Source organism: Bos indicus, chromosome X (genome assembly GCF_029378745.1).
Source record: "Bos indicus isolate NIAB-ARS_2022 breed Sahiwal x Tharparkar chromosome X, NIAB-ARS_B.indTharparkar_mat_pri_1.0, whole genome shotgun sequence".
Classification (NCBI taxonomy): domain Eukaryota; kingdom Metazoa; phylum Chordata; class Mammalia; order Artiodactyla; family Bovidae; genus Bos; species Bos indicus.
Genome location: NC_091789.1, coordinates 146,037,047 through 146,058,805, shown reverse-complemented (window position 1 = coordinate 146,058,805; position 21,759 = coordinate 146,037,047). Strand labels below are relative to the sequence as shown.

The window sequence follows — 21,759 nt, the reverse complement described above, 5'->3', positions numbered from 1 at the left end:
GGTGTGAGGCAAAGCAAATCAACAACACTGCTATAGCCTGCCTTCCACGCTAGAGGCTCCAATTAGAGCTGTGAACCTGCGTTCCAGGAGGCTGAGTCAGATGGAAGGGTGCCTCAGATATCTCGTTGTTAAAACCATTAACTCACCAATCCACCTGCCCGGCCGGGCAGCGACCCTGCTAAGAGCCTTCAGCACTTACCACTTCAGACACGAAGCTCGGAAACTAGGTATTTATTTACCTGCACCATCTGCCTCAACCTGACGCAAAGAGACCACTCAGGGAAAAAAGACCCTTGATGCTGGGGAAGATCGAGGGCAGTAGAAGGGGGCGACAGAGGATGAGGTGGTTGGATGGCATCACTGACTCAACGGACATGCGTGTGAGCAAATTCCAGGACACACTGAAGGACAGGGAAGCCTGGTGTGCTGCAGTCCATGTGGTCGCAAAGAGTTGGACACGACTTTGCAACTGAACAACAAACAACCATCTGTAACTTGTTTTTGTTTTCATGGGCTCCACATTCTCCCACTTCGTTCTTTCTCTTTTCTCCACTTCTACCTTTAAGTCAGAGATCATATCGACTTGCATGTTTCCCTACAGCGATACTGGATGGAGGACTGGAGACTATGCTGGCACGTGGAACCCTAACTCAGACTTGCTGACTGTGTGATTTGCAACTGCACGGAGACCAGGAACTCTAAGAGCTCAGGTCTCCCAGAGGAGAGACTTCATCGCTTGGCGAGCACTCAGCGGTCTTTGGCGTCCTCGAGATTATGCCATTTACTGTCATGGTGTTATAGCAGAGTCTGAAAAATGTGCATTCAACAGGTTTTATTCATCATGCTGGCACAATATTGCATTACTGACCGATTTTTCAAAAGAACAGTAGCCAAACTTTAACACACCTCACGATTTCTTTTCCTATGTGTTCCATACACATTTTAATTCCACCACTGGTTTAAAGAAATAGAATATCTCTCTTCCTAAATTATCACATCCCATTTACTTAAAAATGAAGTTATAATCAAGGGGGTGGCAGAGGACAAGATGGTTGGATGGCATCATTGACTCAGTGAACATGAGTTTAAGCAAACTCAGGGAGATCGGAAAGGACAGGGAAACCTATCATGTCCGTGGGGTTGCAAAGGGTCAGGCACGACTTAGCAAGTGAAGAACAATGCCATGATCATTACTTATGAAAATAATAACACTAATATTAAAAATAAAGGGAATTAATTACAACACTCGAGAAGTTTTCTACTCTTGCAGCAGCATAAACCTACAACTTCTCTTGACACATTACTGGAGACTGTACTTATGAAAGAAAGTGAAGTCGCTCAGTCGTGTCCAACTCTTTGCGACGCTATGGACTGTAGCCTACCAGGCTGCTCCGTCCATGGGATTCTCCAAGCAAGAATACTGGAGTGGGTTGCCACTTCCTTCTCCAGGGGATCTTCCCGACCCAGGGATCGAACCCAGGTCTCCCACATTGGAGGCAGACACTTTAACCTCTGAGCCACCAGGAAGCTTAATGAAATACTTTGTAAACTCCCAAAAGACATCAATACGTTGGACAAGAGATGCTCAATATACATCAACTTTGTCCCTGAAATGGATATTTATACAAAGTCAGGGAAAACTGCATGAATATCGGTAAGTATTACCATAGGTTTTAAGTGTTTTAAAGTATAAGGAACAACTGGAATTTCAAACTGTTGCATATTACAGCACTGTAAAAGATAAACTGTTCAACTTTGGTTTTTTGGCTATTTGGACATAGCACATTTCCATGGGTGCCTGAGTTTTCATTTTCCTCCTTAGGATGTATTTTCCTGGGGCTCTATGGACTTACAGTCATTACCACATAAATCATGGAAAGCATTTAACACAAAACAAAAGCCTCCAACAGTCACATTCAGTTATGTTTCTGGGGTTTGACCTTTATCCAATAAATTTCACAGATGCCAAATGAAGCCGTCCAGATGTTCATACAAGCAAAACCAATCTTCCTCACCTCCAAATTTGGCTTCAGAATACGCCTGGAAAATCACTAAGCATCTGGAGTTATGGCCCTTATAAGAACAGAACTCCCACTGAGATCAAAGTAACAAGCCACCACACCAAGATTGAGCTCTGAATTACTGCTTTTCAACTCAAATCCTCACAACCAAATGGGAAACAAAAGTCAACCAAGAGAGTTACAACATCCAGAAGGAGAAGGATGAGCACGCATGCACCCCAGATGGGTGGCTGTCACCAAGAGTGCCAGTCTTAGGCGAAAGGTTCAGAAAGCTAACAGACCATAAGGTCAGAGCATACTTATCTTACAAATGCATGACTGTCGTGCAAACATAAAATGAACAAGTGTCAAATATTGAACTCATGAAACACTACCAGGACCAGGGATATCTTACATTTGGTTCAAAGGAGAAATCCAAGGAATACAAACATACGGACACACAAAAAGGATCGCTTGACTGGATTTACAAATACACACAAAATGCTCTGTTGATGGGGAAGCTTCAGTTGCAGTCCCCTGCACACAACCATTTGCATTTCCACGGACCAGAGTCATCTGCATTCTTATCAGCCTCCTACCATTTGCAAAGGAAGAAAACAGCTCAAAGATATGAACAATGTAGATAAGCCACAAGATGCAAGGTGGAGAGCATCCAGCCACCTTTCATTTTGCCCATTCTGAAGTCCTCCACAAGTCTTACTTGTGGCAGAGGATGAGATGGTTGGATGGCATCACCGACTCAATGGACATGAGTTTGAGCAAACTCTGGGAGACCGTGAAGGACAGGGAAGCCTGGCGTGCTGCAGTCCATGGGGTCACAAAGAGCTGGACACTGAACGACTGAACAAGTCTTACTGGGATTCCCAGGTGGTGCTAGTGGTAAAGAACCCGCTTGCCAATTCAGGAGATGTAAGAGACATGGGTTTGACCTCTGGGTGGGGAAGATCCCCTAGAGAAGGCCATGGCCACCCACTCCCATATGCCTGCCTAGAGAATCCCATGGATAAAGGAGCCTGGCAGACTACAGTCCATGGGGTTTCAAGAGTCGGACATAACTTAGTGATTTAGCACACATGCACAGCTCTTGCTGGCTCTAATAATCACTCAACGTTCAAAAAGTAATTGTGAGTTAATATTTTCTTCCTATTGTTTGGGCTTCCTTGTGACTCGGACGGTAAAGCATCTGCCTGCAATGTGGGAGACCCGGGTTCAATCCCTGGGTCGGGAAGATCCCCCAGAGAAGAAAATGGCACCCCCACTCCAGTATTCTTGCCTGGAAAATGCCATCGACGGAGGAGCCTGGTGGGCTACAGTCCATGGAGTCGCAAAGAGCTGGATACGACTGAGCGACTTCACTTTCACTTTCCTTTCTTATTATTTACCATTCATTCAGTCAACGAATCCTCAAAAGCTGATCAACAATCTTCCACCCATGGTGTTAAAAACGGTCCATTTATTAGTTTCAATACATCAAGATACGTCTTTGTATTGAGAGAAAAATACTACTTTACTGTTTTGTTTCTGCTTGCTTTTGCTCATGGGAATGCCTTGGCAGACAAGAGACGGTGGCAAACTACAGCAAATGGGCAAAGCCAGCTCAGCACCTGTTTTTGTACAGCTGGCGAGCACAGAATTGTTCTTACTTTTTTAAATGTGGCTGGCGAAAACAAAATTTCATGATATGGAAGTTATATAAATTCCAATTTCCGTGTCTGCACATAACGTTTCATTGGAAAACAGCCACTTACCTTTGTTTATCTCCTATCTATCACTTTTTTTCAGGCTACAGTGGCCACAAGAGTAGTTGCCACCGAGATCTGAAGGACTACAAAGATGAAAATATTTACTATTAGACCTTCTACAGAAACTGTATATGGTGAGAATCAGAATTCCTAACATTATAATGGGCCTCTGAAAAGGTGCTAGGCGCATACCACATGGTCAGTAAATCATGTGTTTATCTCCCTTCAAGTTATAAAGTAAAACTTCTGAGAACAGAACTGTGTTCTTCAATTCTTTTTGTTGCTGTTCAGTTGCTCAGTCATGTCCGACTCTTGGGGACCCCATGGACTGCAGCACACCAGGCTTCCCTGTCCGTCACCATCTCCCAAAGCTTGCTCAAATTCATGTCCATTTAGTCGGTGATGCCAACCAACCATCTCGTCCTCTGTCGTCCCCTTCTCCTCCTGCCTTCTCCCTTAATTCTTTTTTATAACTTGCAAAATGGACAGACAAAGGCTTCTGAACCTCTCTTGGCACTATTGAGATTGAAGTCAGGAAACTCCTCACCATGAGGGAGTCCTGCGTGTTGCGATTGTCAGCACCCCTGACCTCCACCCACCAGATGCCAGTAGCTTCCCACCACCAATAGTGACCACCAAAAATGTCTCCCCGCATTGCCAAACATCCCGTGGGGAGCAAAATCGCTCTAGCTGGGTAACCAGTGGCCTCAAGCTATGCTGGACATTAAGTCACTGTTCTAAATTACGAAGGAGCTGAAAGCTGCTAATGAACCCTGACTTCATTAAAGGAGGAAAATTTTCCTAATTAATAATAAATGATCTTTATTTATTATTAATTAGGAAATAATTAATTACCTGCCTCCTGAGAAATCTGGAGGTCAAGAAGCAAGTTAGAAGCAGACATGGAACAATGGACTCGTTCCAAATTGGGAAAAGAATACTTCAAGGCTGTATAATGTCACCCTGCTTATTTAACTTACAGGTAGAGTACATCAAGCAAAATGTCGGGGTGGATGAAGCACAAGCTGGAATCATGACTGCAGAGAGAAAGAGAAATATCAATAACCTCAGATATGCAGATGACACCACCCTTATGGCAGAAGGTGAAGAGGAACTAAAGAGCCTCTTGAACAAAGTCAAAGAGGAGAGTGAAAAAGTTGGCTTAAAGCTCAACGTTCAGAAAACTAAGATCATGGCATCCGGTCCCATCACTTCATGGCAAATAGATGGGGAAACAATAGAAACCACGGCAGACTTTTCCTTGGGCTCCAAAGTCACTGCAGATGGTGACTGCAGCCATGAAATTAGAAGACACTTGCTCTTTTGAAGAAAAGCTATGACAAACCTAGACAGCATATTAAAAAAAAAAAAAAAAAAGGCAGAGACATTACTGACAAAGGTCCATACAGTCAAAGCTAAGGTTTTTCTAGTAGTCATGTATGGATGTGAGAGTTGGACCATAAAGAAAGCTGAGCGCCGAAGAATTGATGCTTTTGAACTGTGATGTTGCAGAAGACTCTTGAGAGTCCCTTGGACTGCAGGGAGATCCAACCAGTCAATCCTAAAGGAGATCAGTCCTGAATATTCATTGGAAGGGCTGATGCTGAAGCTGAAACTCCAATACTTTGGCCACCTGATGCAAAGAGCTGACTTATTGGGAAAGACTCTGATGCTGGGAAAGACTGAAGGCAGGAGGAGAAGGGGACAACAGGGGATGTGATGGTTAGATGGCACCACTGACTCGATGGACATGAGTCTAAGCAAGCTCCAGGAGTTGGTGATGGACAGGGAAGCCTGGTGTGCTGCAATTCACGAGGTCACAAAGAGTCAGACAAGACTGAGCAACTGGACTCAACTGAATAAATGATCACGCTGCATTACTCAGATACAAAATGGATTGTATAACTTATTTTTTCCCTGAAGGTAGTACAGTAAGAATGTACTTTGGAGGAGGAAGAAAATGTAATGTATACATTTCATTCATGGATAATTCACAAATACTTAATGACCACCAGCCAGAATGGCTATCATAAAAAATATCCACAAACAATAAAGGATGAAGAAGGTGTAGGGAGAAGGGAACCCTCCTGCACTGTTGGTGAGGATGTAAATTGGTACAGCCACTATGGAGAACAGTATGGAGGGTCCTTAAAAAACGAAAAATAGAGCTATGGCCCTGCCCCCTTGGAGAATGAAATGGCACCCCACTCCAGTATTCCTGCCTGGAAAATGCCATGGACGGAGGAGCCTGGTGGGCTACAGTCCACGGAGTTGCAAAGAGTGAGACACGACTGAAGCAACTGAGCATACGCACATGACCCTGAAATCCCACTCCTGGGCACACATCCAGAGAAAAACCTGACCCAGGAGGATACATGCACCCCAGTATTCACTGCAGCACTGTCCACAACAGCAAAGACATGGAAACAGCTCACACGTTCACCAACAGAAGAAAGGCTGTAGCAACTGTGGTGCATATATACAACGGGGTATTACTCGCCGTTACAAAGAATTAAATCACGCCATCTGCACCAACATCTATGGGCCTAGAGATTGTCACGCTAAGTGAACCCAAGTCAGATGGAGAGGGGGAAATGCAGTATGACCTACCTGATATGTGGAATCTACAAAGACATGATACACACGAACGACTTACAAAACAGAAAGAGACCAACAGACCTAGAAAACACACTTACAGTTGCCAGGGAGACAATAACCAGTGAGTTTGGGATAGACATGTACTCTGTTATATTTAAAATGGATCACCAGCAAGGAACTAATGTATAGCACAGGGAACTCTACTCAATCCTCTGTAATAAGCTTATGGTCACCGGGGGGAAGGATGGGGGAAGGGATAGTCAGGGAGTTTGGGATGGACATGGACACACTGCTGTATGTAACATGGAGAACCAGCTGGACAGCACAGGGAACTCTGCTCAATACTCTCTAATAACCTTATGGTTCCCAGGGGGAAGGATGGGGGAAGGGATAGTTAGGGAACTTGGGATGGACATGCACACACTGCTGTATCTAACATGGAGAACCAGCAAGGACCTGCTGGACAGGACAGGGAGCTCTGCTCAATGTCATGTGGCAGCCTGGGTGGGAGGGCAGTTTGCAGGAGAATGGATGCATGTATATGTATGGCTGAGACCTTCACTGTTCACCTGAGACTATTACAACATTGTTTGTCATTAATCAGCTATACCCCAATACCAAATAAAAAGTTGAAAAAAAAAACACCCAAAACACAAATGCTCGGTAAGCAACAACTCTGTACCCAAACACGGTTCTAGGCTTCAAGATATCACAATGAACAAAGCGGGACACAATCAATGGCTGCCTGAAGCTTATTTTCTGGTGAAGGAGACAGAATCACAGAGATAAAGAAATAGGTATATAAAATGGCAAGGGTGTAACATGGCCGAAGACACTGTAAAGGTGTGGGAGGTGATACAGGAGGGCAAGGCTGAAGAGGCGGCATTTGTGCTGAGATGTGAATGAGGGGTGGCGGTGGGGGCGGTGGTGCGTGGTGAGCTGGGCGTCATTGGGAGATGTCTGGGAGGAAGGAAAAGACTCATTGAAGGGTGTTGAACACAGGAGGAAGAGGAGAGAGACCACAGGCAGATGAGAAGGTGTTTACACTGAAGGAGATGCTTAGATATTAAAGGGCGTGAGGCAAATGGCAGCATGATTCAGATTACACGTGGAAAGGGTCTTTCCAGCACCCGCATGCACACAGGAGAATCTGGGAGCCCAGAGAGCATGCTCGTGGACTGGTCCAGATGAGAGATGCTGGCAGACTGGACAAGGCTGGCAACTGGATGGGAGGAAGAACCCATGTTCTGGAAAGATCCTGACGGTGACCAACTTTGCAGATGCAACCAGAACTAATTAGAAACTGTGTACTTTCTATAAAAAGTAGAGACGTCCCTTTGCCAACAAAGGTCTGTATAGACAAAGCTATGGTGTTTCCAGTAGTCATCTGTGGATGCGAGAGTTGGACCATAAAGAAGTCTGAGCACCAAAGAATTGATGGTTTTGAACTGTGGTGCTGGAGAAGACTCTTGAGGGTCCCTTGGACTGCAAGGAGATCCAACCAGTCCATCCTAAAGGAGATCAGTCTTGGGTATTCATTGAAAGGACTGATGTTGAAGCTGAAACTCTAATACTTTGGCCACCTGATGCAAAGAGCTGACTCATTTGAAATGACTCTGATGCTGGCAAAGATTGAGGGCAGGAAGAAGGGGACAACAGAGGATGAGATGGTTGGATGGCATCACTGACTCAATGGACATGAGTTTGAGTAAAGTTGGGGAGATAGTGAAGGACAGGGAAACCTGGTGTGCTGTAGTCCATGGGGTCGCAGAGTCGGACACAACTTAGCCACTGAACAACAACTTTCTATGAAATATTATGTAAACTCTATCTTTTAACATACATTCAGTTATCTCATCTGCATAACTTTTTGACTTGGTGGGGTTTTTTTTTTAACTCTTCTGTCCCAATATTTGTTCAAAACAGTTTTTAAAGTTGTAGATCTTTATTCAAGACCACAATGGAGACAGCATTCCCAACTTGAGTTGCCTCTATTGATTTGCTTGCCTCGGAAGTCCAACGGACAGAGAATCCTGGCTGGCCACCGTCCGTCGGATAACAAAGAATCAGGCACGACTTAGTGACTGAACAACCACCACACCCGATTTGCTGAGTTATTTCAGGACCATTATCCAATATGTATGTGCTTGATTTTCCCCACGTGTAAAATGGAGTTATCATCGCTTACCCTTCACTTCATTACCCAGAAGATCAAGAGGAAAAGCTTACACAGTGCTTCAAAGTCTGAAAAGAAATGCAAATTATCTGCGAATGTACTCAGTGAGGATAATATCCAAAGGAGATAAACTTTGATTAACATGTAAGGTTCATCCCCACGGATTCAGACTAAAGACAGCCCTGAAATTTATGTCAGCTTTGTAATATATTCCAAAGATTCTGTTGCAGTTAGCCGTGACTTATTGATTCATTTTTGCTTTCAGGCAAAAGGAATTGATTTCTGTTCTTGTGAAATTCAGTCTCTCATGTCAGCCTTGATCATTCAATTATGAAATATGGTTCAACGATCTGTATTCCCCAGAGTTGCAATACTCTTTAATTAGGGTATTTTAGAAGCAGTTCAAATGAATCTCTCCCATTCAAATTTCAAATGTATAGAAAAATTAATTTCTTGATGGGGTAAGGATAAAAGGGGTGCTGAGTATAAATAATACAGATACAAAAAAATTACCATCATGTGAAGGCAAGTTATGGCCAACCTAGATAGCATATTAAAAAGCAGAGATAATACTTTGCCAACAAAGGTCCATCTAGTCAAGGCTATGGTTTTTCCAGTGGTCATGTACGGACGTGAGAGTTGGACTGTGAAGAAAGCTGAACGCCAAAGAATTGATGCTTTTGAACTGTGGTGTTGGAGAAGACTCTTGAGATTCCCTTGGACTGCAAGGAGATCCAATCAGTCCATCCTAAAGGAGACCAGTCCTGGGTGTTCATTGGAAGGACTGATGCTGAGGCTGAAACTCCAATACTTTGGCCACCTGATGTGAAGAGTTGACTCATTGGAAAAGACCCTGATTCTGGGAGGGACTGGGGGCAGGAGGAGAAGGGGACAACAGAGGATGAGATGGTTGGATGGCATTACCGACTCAATGCACATGAGTTTGTTTGAACTCCATGAGTTGGTGATGGACAGGGAGGCCTGGTGTGCTGCACTCCATGGGGTGGCAAAGAGTCGGACACGACTGAGCAACTGAACTGAACTGAATACCCAACCAACAAAACTGGAAAAAAAAAAACTACTTATGAAATTTAGTCACGTAGCCATATATTCTTATACACACACACACAATCTTTTTCTGTAGTGACGACATAAACAAATTCAACACTAGTTGAAGAACAATTAATATAACAAATACCAGAAAATGTCTTATGACGGCCAATGTTTACGATACTATATAAAAAGGAAAAGGATCATAAACCAGACATTCCATTTCAGCCCAGAATCTCGAGAGTCAGAGATAAGCAAAGCTTGCTTTCACCAAATTATTTCACATTCACACGATTATACAATTTTGACTGTAAAATAAAAGAATGCTTCAATTTTCAGTCTAATAGTAGCACCCACAAAAGAAAATTCAGCAAACTCTACTACAATCGCAAAGCACTCCAGGATGTATAGCAGGTTTCAACTGTGTTCACTTATACTATCTGAATATAAAGCCAACTTTCAGGCTAGAGCTGAAGCATATACCTACATGTATACTACATATATATACACACATACAGATTCTTATAGCTTATGATGTTTTGAGACTGAGAAATTTACGCCATCAAACATATGAATGAGAATAATGTGAAATTTAGAATATGGGTGTGCAATAAGAAATACTCAGAAATAGAAAAGAGACTGCTTAAAGAATCGAATTACTTAATGAGCAGTTCCTGCCCACAAAGTAAACACATACAAAATAACTTAGCTGTAAGTCGAATGCATTAAGTCCTCTGGTGGAATCAGAAGATGTTTTCTTCTTAAAAACATTTTTGACTAAAATAACTATAGAATGGAGAGACAAATAAGGTAATATATAGAAATACTGATAATCTTGATTGAAGCAGTGACTACATTAACGGAACCTATACATGTGATAAAAACCTTACAAAACTATATTAATACATCCCTTGTACCAATGATGATTTTCTGCTTGTAATACTGTGCTATGAATATATAAGGTATAAACATTGGTGGAAAGAGGGTGAACAGTACATGTGATTTCTCTCTTACTACCTTTGTGGCTTCCTGTGACTCTACACTTATTCCAAAATTAATTAAAAAAAAAAAACACTGATACAGTTGTAGGGAACATACCTTTGAACATTGCTTGTGATTCTGGCACCAAACCAGGGAACCATTGTTCTGCAAAACGAAAAAAGAAACATTGACTCATTAGATACTTTTCTATTTGAAAACTACATACACCTGTGTGCATTAATATAATTTTAAAATATCCGCCCTAATGAAAGACCAACCTGCCACCCTGCTACATCTTTCTTTCTAAAACAGAAAAGTGGGTTTCTAATGGAAATCGTGTTTTGCCCTTGACTGCATGATACAAATACTTATAAAATAATGAACAATTTCAAGCTGTTTTGGGAAGGAAAAGTGTGTGAGCCATCTCTCAGGGGTGTGCTGAGTGATGAAATACAGACCAGCAGGAAAATGACCCGCAGAGGTGTCTTACTGGAGGCTTTTCAATTTCAACTAATCAGTAAAAAGAGTTTGAGCCTGGAAGTCAGATCCCATGGGAAAAACATTCTCTCTCTCTCTCTCTCTCTCTCTCTCTCTCTCAATCTATCTCTCTCTCTCTCTTTCCCCCTTCTCTCCATGTGTGACTCTGGACAAGGGACTTACTATGTCTGTTCCTCAGTTCATCCATCTGTAAAACATAAAGACATTAGCTCTTGCATGTGGTCAGTGGTATAACTAAGTGAGGGGATACGCACAAACCACTCAAACATACCAAATGCCAGGACTAGGATTTATTCAAATTCAAATTGATTTTATTGAAGTACAGCTGATTTGTAATGTGTTAATTTCTGCTGTACTGAGTGACTTTGTTATACACACAAACATATATATATACACATATATATACACACATTTTTTCATATTCTTTTCCATTATGGTTTATCAGAGGATATTGACTGAATGAGGACTGATGCTGAAGATGAAACTCCAATCCTTTGGCCACCTGATGCAAAAATCTGACTCCTTTGAAAAGACCCTGATGCTGGGAAAGATTGAAGGCAGGAGGAGAAGGGGACAACAGAGGATGAGATGGTCGGATGGCATCACCGACTCAATGGACACGAGTTTGAGTAAACTCTGGGAGTTGGTGATGGACAGGGAGGCCTGGCGTGCTGCAGTCCATGGGGTTGCAAAGAGTCGGACACGACTGAGCGACTGAACTGAGCTGATTGAGTACAGTTCCCTGCACTCTACAGTGAAAGTGAAAGTGAAGTCGCTCAGTCGTGTCCGACTCTTAGAGACCTCACGGACTGCAGCCCACCAGGCTCCTCCACCCATGGGATTTTCCAGGCAAGAGCACCTGATTGGGGTGCCATTGCCTTCTCCATTGCCACTCTAAAGTAGAACCTTGTCTATTCATTCTATATATATGTGTGTGTTTCCACCTGCTAACCCCAAACTCCCAATTCACCCCTCTCCACCACCCCACCCCCTTGACAACCATCAGCCTGTGCTCTATGTCTACGAGTCTCTTTCCGCTTCATAGATAAGTTCACTTGGGTCGTATTTTAGATTCTACACGTAAGTGACATCATATGCTACTGATCTTTCTCTGTCTGACTTATTTCACTTGGTATGATAATCTCTGCATCCGTCCATGTTGCTGCCAATGGCATTATCTCTTTGTTTTCTGTGGCTGACTAGTATTTTATTGTATATATAAGTTTCTTTACCTACTCATCTGTTGACGGATATTTACACTGCTTCCATATCTTGGCTGTTGTAAATAGTGACACCACGAATATAGGGCTGCATGTATCTTACCGAATTACAGTTCTGTAGGACTATGATTTATTATCCCTGGATTCTGAATTTCTGTTTGAAACTTGTCCTCATACATGACTAAAATTTTGGTTGGATTATGATACTTTACATCAGACTGTGCTAGGTTGGGATAGGTTGGGAGAGCTAATGGAAACGGTCACCTGGTAATTAAGATGCTCTGACTTCCTGTTCTCTGAAGTTCAAAGTTGGCTACAAGATTAAAGTAGCCCATTACCTATGGCTGAATGCCTAAACTTGTAATTTTAAGAATGTCATAGTGAATAGAAGAGTATCACCTTTGTTTGCACTCAAAAGAACACTGAACCAATAATATACCTTTTAAAAAATATTCGTATTACAAATTTACTGATCTATACTTCACATATGCAAAAATCACTCATTTAAACTGTATAATTCAGTGGTTTTTAGTAGAAAGGCAGTGCCACCATCATCACTCATTATTGGACTTTTTCATCACCTCTGACACAAAGCTGTCCGTTTTGCAGTCCCTCTCTTCAGACTCTGACAACCACTAACATACATTCTTTCACATACGTAGTCTTCTGTGTCTGGATTATTTCGCTTCATCTTGTTTTACATTATGCTCTTGAGAGTCCCTTGGACAGCAAAGAGATCAAACCAGTCCATCCTAAAGGAAATCCATCGTGAATATTCACTGGAAGGACTGATGCTGAAGCTGAAGCTCCGATACTTGATGCAAAGAGCCGACTCATTAGAAAAGACCCTGATACTGGGAAAGATTGAAGGCAGAAGGAGTAAAGGGCGACGGAGGATGAGATGGCATCACTGACTCAATGAACGTGAGTTTGAGCAAGCTCCAGGAGAAACAGTAAAGGACAGAGAAGCTTAGTGTACTACAGTCCATGAAGTCGCGAACAGTTGGACACAGCTTTAGCAAGTGAACAGCGGTCTTTTTGCTTCATCTGTACTGTCACATACATCAATACTTCATTCATTCTTGTTTTACGTCATATCCTATTGTATGGATATCTGCTCTTCCATTCACAATAACATATCTTCCTAATGCAGGATTCTCAAAATCACAGGGTAGATCTCAACTGTTTAGGATTAGAAATTCCCCTCTTCTATCTAAAAATCATTTGGCTAAAAGATCTCAGTCCTGCAGGAAAGCTTTCCCCATTAAGTGTCTCCGTCACACTAACTCAAGTCTCCTTTACAAGCTTAACTCCCCCAAATTTGCTGAATGCCCCTAACAATTTTAGATAATCTGGTATTAACCTCCTTACCCCCTCGCTGAGCTGCACCCAACCTCAGTGGTGCCCACTGATATCTCCCTACATTATCAATACCTACCAGTCCATCAATAAGGGCTGGAGCTGTGTATGAACAGCCTGGACTGAGGTCAGGCATGGTCTTCTGTAGGCTTGATATCAGAGAAATAAGAATTTAATAGACTGGGTGGGGGCCAAAGCTGGACAAACAGTGGACATGGTTTCAGTTCAGATCAGTCGCTCAGTTGTATCCAACTCTTTGCGACCCCATGAATCGCAGCACGCCAGGCCTCCCTGTCCATCACCAACCTGGTTTAATTACTGGCAATAATGTGTTCAAGAAAGAGGCCATCATGGGAAAACCCTGTGTTTCATAAAAACTGGAGACAAAGTTCACAAGGGCTTTAGGCAGACCAAGGTATGGGTCACAAGCAGGGTGTGCTATGTTCAGACATGTCTCAGTCATGTCTGAGTCTTTGCGAGCCCTGGGACTGTAGCCCACCAGGCTCCTCTGTCTGTGAGATTTCCCAGGCAAGAATACTGGAGTGGGGTAGCCATTCCCATCTCCAGGACATCTTGCTGGAGATACAGGGATCGAACCTGCATCTCCAGCATTAACAGACGGGTTCCTTTCCACTGAGCCGCCTGAGAGGCCCATAAAGAGGGTTAACAACAGCAGCAAGAAGCAGGGGCCAAACGCTGAGAAGTATGCTGTTATGGCAACGCTGGGGGCAGGGTCTGGGGCATCCGGAGAACTTGTCTCCTCATCGTCCTGTCTGGGAGGGTTTCTGTGGCCTGTCCCATGTGGGGTTGGGTCCTGCTGGGACTTCCAAGGACCAGGTCTGGCCAGACCACAGCCTGACCCCAACTTGAGTGCCCCGCACTCACACCCCAGAGATGGGAACCAGTGAGGTTCCTTCCAAAGAGACACAGGGCTAAAGCGAATGGACTCCCAACCTTGGAGACTAGGTCAAGGCCAGATCTTGACCACCTCCTTCAGCAGGGTCATGGTCTGAGGGGGGCTTCCCTGGTGGCTCAGACAGACAAGAATCTTCCTGCCAGTGCAGGAGACCCTGGGTTGGGAAGATCCCCTGGAGACGGGAAAGGCTACCCACTCCAGTATTCTTGGGCTTCCGCTGTGGCTCAGCTGATGAAGAATCTGCCTACAATGCGGAAGACCTGGGTTCAATCCCTAGGTCAGGAATATCCCCTGGAGAAGGGGATGGCAACCCAGTCCAGTATTCTTGCCTTGGAAATCCCATGGATGGAAGAGCCTGGCGGGGCTACAGTCCGTGGGGTTGTAAAGAGTCGGACACGACTGAGCGACTCCTTGACAACAACAGTGTGGTCTAAGGACCTTCTGCCTTCGTGAGTCAGGTCAGCATGTCCTGCCCCTTGCCCTGGGATCCCTGAGTTGGGATCCCTGACCTGGGACCAGCTTCCACCAGCTTCCCCTCCAGGTCTTCCTTCCCCTGGACACACGGGCAGGCCCTCTACAGCTCTGCCTCTGCTCTTGAGAGATGCCTCACACACCCTCCTGCTCTGGGATCTCTTTCCCCTGATCTGAGTCTTAAGCTCCTCAACGGGAGTGTGGTCCTGGAGACAGGGCTTCCTGTTTCCGCTCCACTTGAAATCTTCACACTGGCAACTGGACCAGCTTCTTAGGCCAATTGCAAGGGTGCCCAGAGCTTCAGAAGCAGGCATGGCAACTGCTCCCTGCCCCCATTGATGGGCTGACAAAAATATTACCAGCGGGGTCATATGCTACTGACCTGAGTATTATCGATAAATATCATGATTGAGACAGTACAAGCATTTGCTCTGGTTATCTGTCATAGTCACCTACATGATCAATCCACGGACCACACAAGCTTCCTCTGCCCATTTGACACTGAAGGCACTCGGAGTCAAAGAGGGCAAGTAATATATATATATACACACACACACATTCTGCAGCCAGTGGTGAAACTCAGCTACGAGTGCCGTGGTAAAGAAAAGCGAGGGAGACAGACAGAGGCTGAGAGCGGGCTGTGAATGAAATCTCCAGGTGTGTAAACCACAAGGAGAGTAGGAATCGGACCAGAGAGTTCCCAACATTGTAAGCTTGGAGAATATCAGATCAGGTGGCGCGGCTGGAGCAGGGAATAGCAGAGGAGATGGGGTGAACACGCAGGAAGCGGAGCAGGTTACAAATTACCGGAAAGAACACTCTTCACTTAGTATATATCAGAGGGTTAAAAAAATAATAACAACAAAAATTAGAGCTGTGAGAAGATCCATTCATGGCACATCTTGGTTAGAATCCTTCTGTTCGCTTTGCAGGTAAAATGGTCAAATCTCAACAACAGACGAAACCAGGGAAGGGTGCCTTCAGCCGCCTGGCAAACGCAAACACGACTGCCAGCCCCAGGCTGAGACACACATTGCCGCAGGTCCCGTTGGCCTGCACACCCTATCCCGACAGCCTCTGAGCCCATCTGTCATTGACATTTTCCTGGGATTTAATACCAACGCATTTCCTCCACCGAAGCGCTTTCATTTGAGGCCAAATCTCCCATTAATCATAAAAAATGAAAAGCTGTCCTTAGAAAGAAATATTGGGGGCCACAGCAAGCAGGCATGAAAGGTTTATTACGATTATAATCGTTAACTTTTTTTATTACAAAAGATAGGATGTCATAGCTTGCTGGGGAAGATTAAAAAGATAATCCACGTAAAGTGTTTAGCAAAATGGGTGGCACAGAGTTAGATGTTTAAAAAAAAAAAAACAAAGACGATTGTGATTATAAATTTTACTATGTTTGCCATTATTTTTGTTCTGAGGAGTGGAAGAGTAATCCTGGACTTTCAAACTCCCAGCTCCCGTGTACAACATGCACCCCATGCTAACTGGTTTCATCTTATTAGTGAGGCTCAGAAGGTGAGGGGGTTTGGGGTACTGAGATGGGTCGGGTTGGGGTGGGAAGTACCGTATTTTCTTCCCTTCAGTTCAGTTCAGTTCAGTCATGTCTGACTCTTTGCGACCCCATGGACTGCAGCACACCAGGCCTCCCTGTCTATCACCAACTGCTGGAGTTTACTCAAACTCATGTCTGTTGAGTTGGTGATGCCATCCAACCATCTCATCCTCCGTCGTCCCCTTCTCCTCCTGCCCTCAATCTTTCCCAGCATCAGGGTCTTTTCCAATGAGTCAGCTCTTCTCTGAGCGGTAGCAATTTTCCAACATTGGCCAATGTGATGAGAGGGCATGCTTTACTTGCCTTTTATTGGCCATTTGTATTTCCTCTATGGAGAACTGTCTCTGCATTTTAGCATTTCTATTTTGGAGAGTCCAGCCTCTTCTTAGATACTATAGCAGCTATTAGTACCAATTAGACTTAGTCATAATTTGCCTGTTATTTACTGCTTTAAGTAAAAGATTTCCAGTACATTGTTTGACTTTTGAATTTACTCATGGAGTTTTCTCCACGTAGAAATTTTCTACACACACACACACACACACACACACACACACATTTTCCTACCCAAAGTGTCTCTATTTCCTTTTGGGGTTTTGAGTTTCCTGTTTTCTTTAAAGCAATCACCCCCCACCAAGCCCGCCCATGACAAGGTTTTGCAGCTGCCCTATGCTTTTGGTTTTATCAATCAGCATCTTCCACACAATTTATCTGTACAAAGAACTTCTAAGAACCCTGCCTAATGGCATGGCGGATGTCTGTAAATCCCCGATTAGCTCCGGCCCCTGTGTTTGGGCCAGGTGTGCAAGAACTCCCCACCATCCACCTATGCAGCTTACCTGGAATGCTCTCTGAGCAGACGAGCAATGGAAAAATATAAACACCCTGAGCATTTCAACATCCCGCCCGGGGGGAAGTTTTTAGCCGGATTACAATAGCCTTCACCAGTTAAGCCACTTGACAACAAAAAATAAAATACAGTATCTCCAATAAAGTCTCACTCTGGCTGAAAGCCAGCAAAAATAAAGGCCAAAGTACATTAGGCATGAAAGATATTTGCCTCTAGAATCATCACTTTAACCTCCAGGTAGCATCAGACAGTGGGACTTTGGTAATTATAGAAAGATTACATCCTGTATTTTATTGGTTTAATGGGATCAAACATGAATGCCAGTCAGTCCAACTTTCAAAGAGTTTATGTAAGTTCAGTCAGCTGCACCCAGACACTATTTCAATGATATTTTCAAAGTCGCTTCATTTCCAGCCTTTTGATTTTTCCCTTCAAGAAAAAAAATAATAATTCTTCAAAAGCTTCAAGTAAAGAAAACACTTCACTCAAAGACGACCCACAAGGGAAGGATAAAGACAGATGAAAACTAGCTATCTCAATACAGTCATTTGCCGAGAAAAAAGAGAATTAGAACAGATCCCCCTTGTTTTGGAGGTGATGTTGTGGCATAACCCATAAGGACTAACCAGGGTGCAGTTTCAGGAACGTGACACTGAATGAGTGCCCAACAGCAAGATGGAACATCTGACCTGAAACCATTCCAGAGAACCCATGACAGACTGAAGCTTAACAAATCAGCCCTTTGAAACCCCAATATCATTAGCTGTGACTCAATCGATTTTCTTTTCGTGGTAAATGGAGGGTTTTTAAAAAGAGGGCATGGATTGAAATTTAGGAATTTCCTTTTAATCCAGAATATTTTTCTGTGACCTTGGAATTAAGAAATAAAATACTTGATTTCATTCATCATTGCAAGGATATTCCTTTGTATTGTCGATATACTCACAAGTTTCTCGTATATTCAACAGCAGCTAAGAGGGGTGTCCAGAGACTTCGATTGGGATTAGACATTTTCATGGCTCAAAGTATTAAAAAAATTTTTTTAAACATTTATTTTTATTCATTTGGCTGCAGCCATTCTTAGTTACAGCAAGCAGATCTTTAATTGCAGTATGCAAACTCTTTTTAATTGTGGCCCATGTTTAAACTACTTCCCTGACCGGGGATCCATCCCAGGACACTTGCATTGGGAGCGCAGAGTCTTGGCCATCGGGCCACCAGCAAAGTCCCTCAAAGTACTTTTTTTTTTTTTAATGAGTCTTTGCTAGTGACCATCACAACTATACATCCATTCTAAATATGTCTCAGGAAACTTAAATGCATATTGCTAAGTGAAAGAAGACAATCTGAAAAGGCTACGCATTGTATGATTCCAGCTCTGCGACATTCTAGGAAAGGCAAAGCTATGGAGACAGTAAACGGATCAGTGGTGGCCAGGGTTTTGCGGGGAGGGAGGGATGAACAGGTAGACTACAGAGGATTTTTAGGGCAACTCTGTGTGACACTGTCATGTGGACACATGTCATTATGCATTTGTCCAAAACTCACGGAATGCACAAGATGAACCCTGATGAAAACTGTGGACCTGGGGTGATGACGATGCGTCAGTGGGGGTTCCTTAGCATAGCAGATGTACCACTAGGGTGGGATGTTGGTAACGAGTGACGCTGTGCATATATGGGGCCATGGGGTGTATGGGAACTCTTGGTATTTTCTGCTCAATTTTTTTGTGAAGCTGCTGCTAAGTTGCTTCAGTCGTGTCCGACTCTGTGCGACCCCATAGACAGCAGCCCACCCGGCTCCCCAGTCCCGGGGATTCTCCAGGCAAGAACACTGTAGTGGGCTACCATTTCCTTCTCCCTTTGTGAAGCTAAGAAGCTCTAAAACAAAATCTACTTAAAGAGAAGAGAAAAAAAAAAAGCTCAATGTTTATATTTGTTGTTTACAGTACAAGTTCTTTTGTTATGGATTATCCTCAGTAACAGAGAAGGCAATGGCACCCCACTCCAGTACTCTTGCCTGGAAAATCCCATGGACGGAGGAGCCTGGTAGGCTGCAGTCCATGTGGTCGCTAAGAGTTGGACACGACTGAGTGACTTCACTTCACTTTCACATCCTCAGTAAACAAGCAACCTTTTCATTAACCCCTCCCCATAAATTTCCCTCTACATTCGACAATTATCTCACAGTGAACTGAATTCTACAGGAAACACTATCGGACCACACAAACCTACCCCCTCAAACACCCAGCCCTCCCCTGTGGCCCCCACCACTGGAACCCAGGGTCTGGGCATGCTCTCTGCTTCATTTCCTGACACCTGGCAGCCTGTCCAGGAATGAGAACCTCTGTAAGAGCTGTTCTCCCATTCGGGACTTGTCCGCTCCCCAAGGTGACTTCCACGCCACTTCTTCCAGGAAGCCCTCCCTGATGCCGGACTCTCTGACTACGACAGCTCCCCAGCGGCACATGCCCTGGGTCTCCCTGCACTTCTGTTCCAAAGCACTCTAAATGGCGGTCAAGTATAAACGTATTTGTATTGTTTTTCCTTAATGATCATCACCACCTCACCCCCCCCACCCCGCTGCCTATGAGTTCCTCAAATACAAATGTGTCTGTATCCCCCCCTCACCACTGGCTTCCTCATGATCTTAAAGAATACTGGCTGAATAATAAATGAATGGAATAGGGAGTCATAAAAGAAATTACACTTTAATCATTAGGTCATGAGGAACCGAAAAGAAGGAAATAGAGAGAGATGAACAAACTGTTCATCTTCACTAGGTAGAGACTTCAGAAAATGGCTTTACTAGTTTGCATCCTATGGCACCCCACTCCAGTACTCTTGCCTGGAAAATCCAATGGACGGAGGAGCCTGGTAGGCTGCCGTCCATGGGGTCGAGAAGAGTTGGACACGACTGAGCGACTTCACTTTCACTTTTCACTTTCATGCATTGGAGAAGGAAATGGCAACCCACTCCAGTGTTCTTGCCTGGAGAATCCCAGGGACGGGGGAGCCTGCTGGGCTGTCGTCTATGGGATCCCAGAGTCAGACACGACTGAAGCAACTTAGCAGTTTGCTTCCTATAGAGAAGAGATTCAGCGTCCTAGAGATTCAGCATGAGAATATGAAAAACTGAATGAAGGCTTGTATACAAAGTCAAGTGTAAATCATTTAAGAAATAATCATGCTGACAATCTTTTTATAGATGTAAATAAAGTCATCTAAAGAAAATTTATAGAACGGCAAGCATTAGACAATGCCATATGGGAAAGCATTCCTTTTATTAGCACTTGACTATGAATTTTAACAAGCAATATGCTTACAAATTCCATCTTGGGGAAAGGACTGCGTACAAATTTTATTACTCACTCTCCGCAATGGAATGAGGGGAGCCATCATGGAATTACGGAATTGGAGGTACCAGCTTCTGTTAGCACATCCCAAGGAACAGTCTTCCAACTTTAATCTCCTCCAAGAAGATGTGTTAATTCTGAATTCATCCTTGCCACAGCTGTGACTGCAGATATGTAAACTACATTTGGTATTCAAATGTACATTCTCAGAAGAAAATTCTGGTAAACCGTGCCCTCTCCACGAAAATCACATTAAGCCCTGCAAGATATTTCAAGACAGAGTAAGTGACTTGTGTGGAAAGAAATCCAACCTTCGGTAGGTTGAGAGGGAGCATTAAAGGTAATAACTAAAATTGAGTTAATGACTCATATTACAAAGTAAGGGAAGCGTGAGCAACAGAGCAGCTACATAAATTAAACAACGACAGCATTGTTCCCGGGAAACCTAAAAAAAAATAAAGAAACGTCTGTATAAACCTCATTCTCTTCCCACCTCCTGCTTCACAGCGGAGACAAGGAACGGCGATGAACGCAGCCTATAAAGGCAGGCGTGCTCAGACATCACTCTCAAGTTCTTTCAAATTGTGTGGATCCTCCCCGTTCCAGGAATTTCTCCCCCATCGCCATACCTGCTTGTAGAGAAAGTAAACAAGTATGTATGGAATAAAGTGTCCAGGCTGAAAGGGCAGAGATAATGGCATTCCTCAGGTAGGAATGACCATCGACTTCAAAGTTCTGGAAGGGTTCTTTCCGAGGCGGGACAGCCACACACCCTTGCATTTCTAACCCTTACTTCAAAGTGGCCCTAACTTCAGTCTGAATCACCTGCGTGGGTCTCAGTGTTGGTGGGAAAGATGAGACTGGGAAGAGGAGAAGGAGCCATAGAGAGGAAGGAGAAGAAACAGGGAAGAAAGATAGAAAAAGTCCCAAAAGTCTAATGTAAAGGGCATATTAG

At 43.8% G+C, this 21,759-nt stretch overlaps 1 protein-coding gene across 1 annotated transcript in view; it reads right to left on the bottom strand.

Annotated features, from left to right (window-relative positions):
* The window catches only part of ANOS1 (anosmin 1), a 210,854-nt gene that overhangs the window by 161,156 nt on the left and 27,939 nt on the right, over positions 1-21,759 (bottom strand). Inside the window, exon 2 of the mRNA XM_070785126.1 lies at positions 10,686-10,733. Coding sequence (XP_070641227.1) covers positions 10,686-10,733 — 48 coding nt within the window. The remainder of the gene's footprint in view (positions 1-10,685; positions 10,734-21,759) is intronic.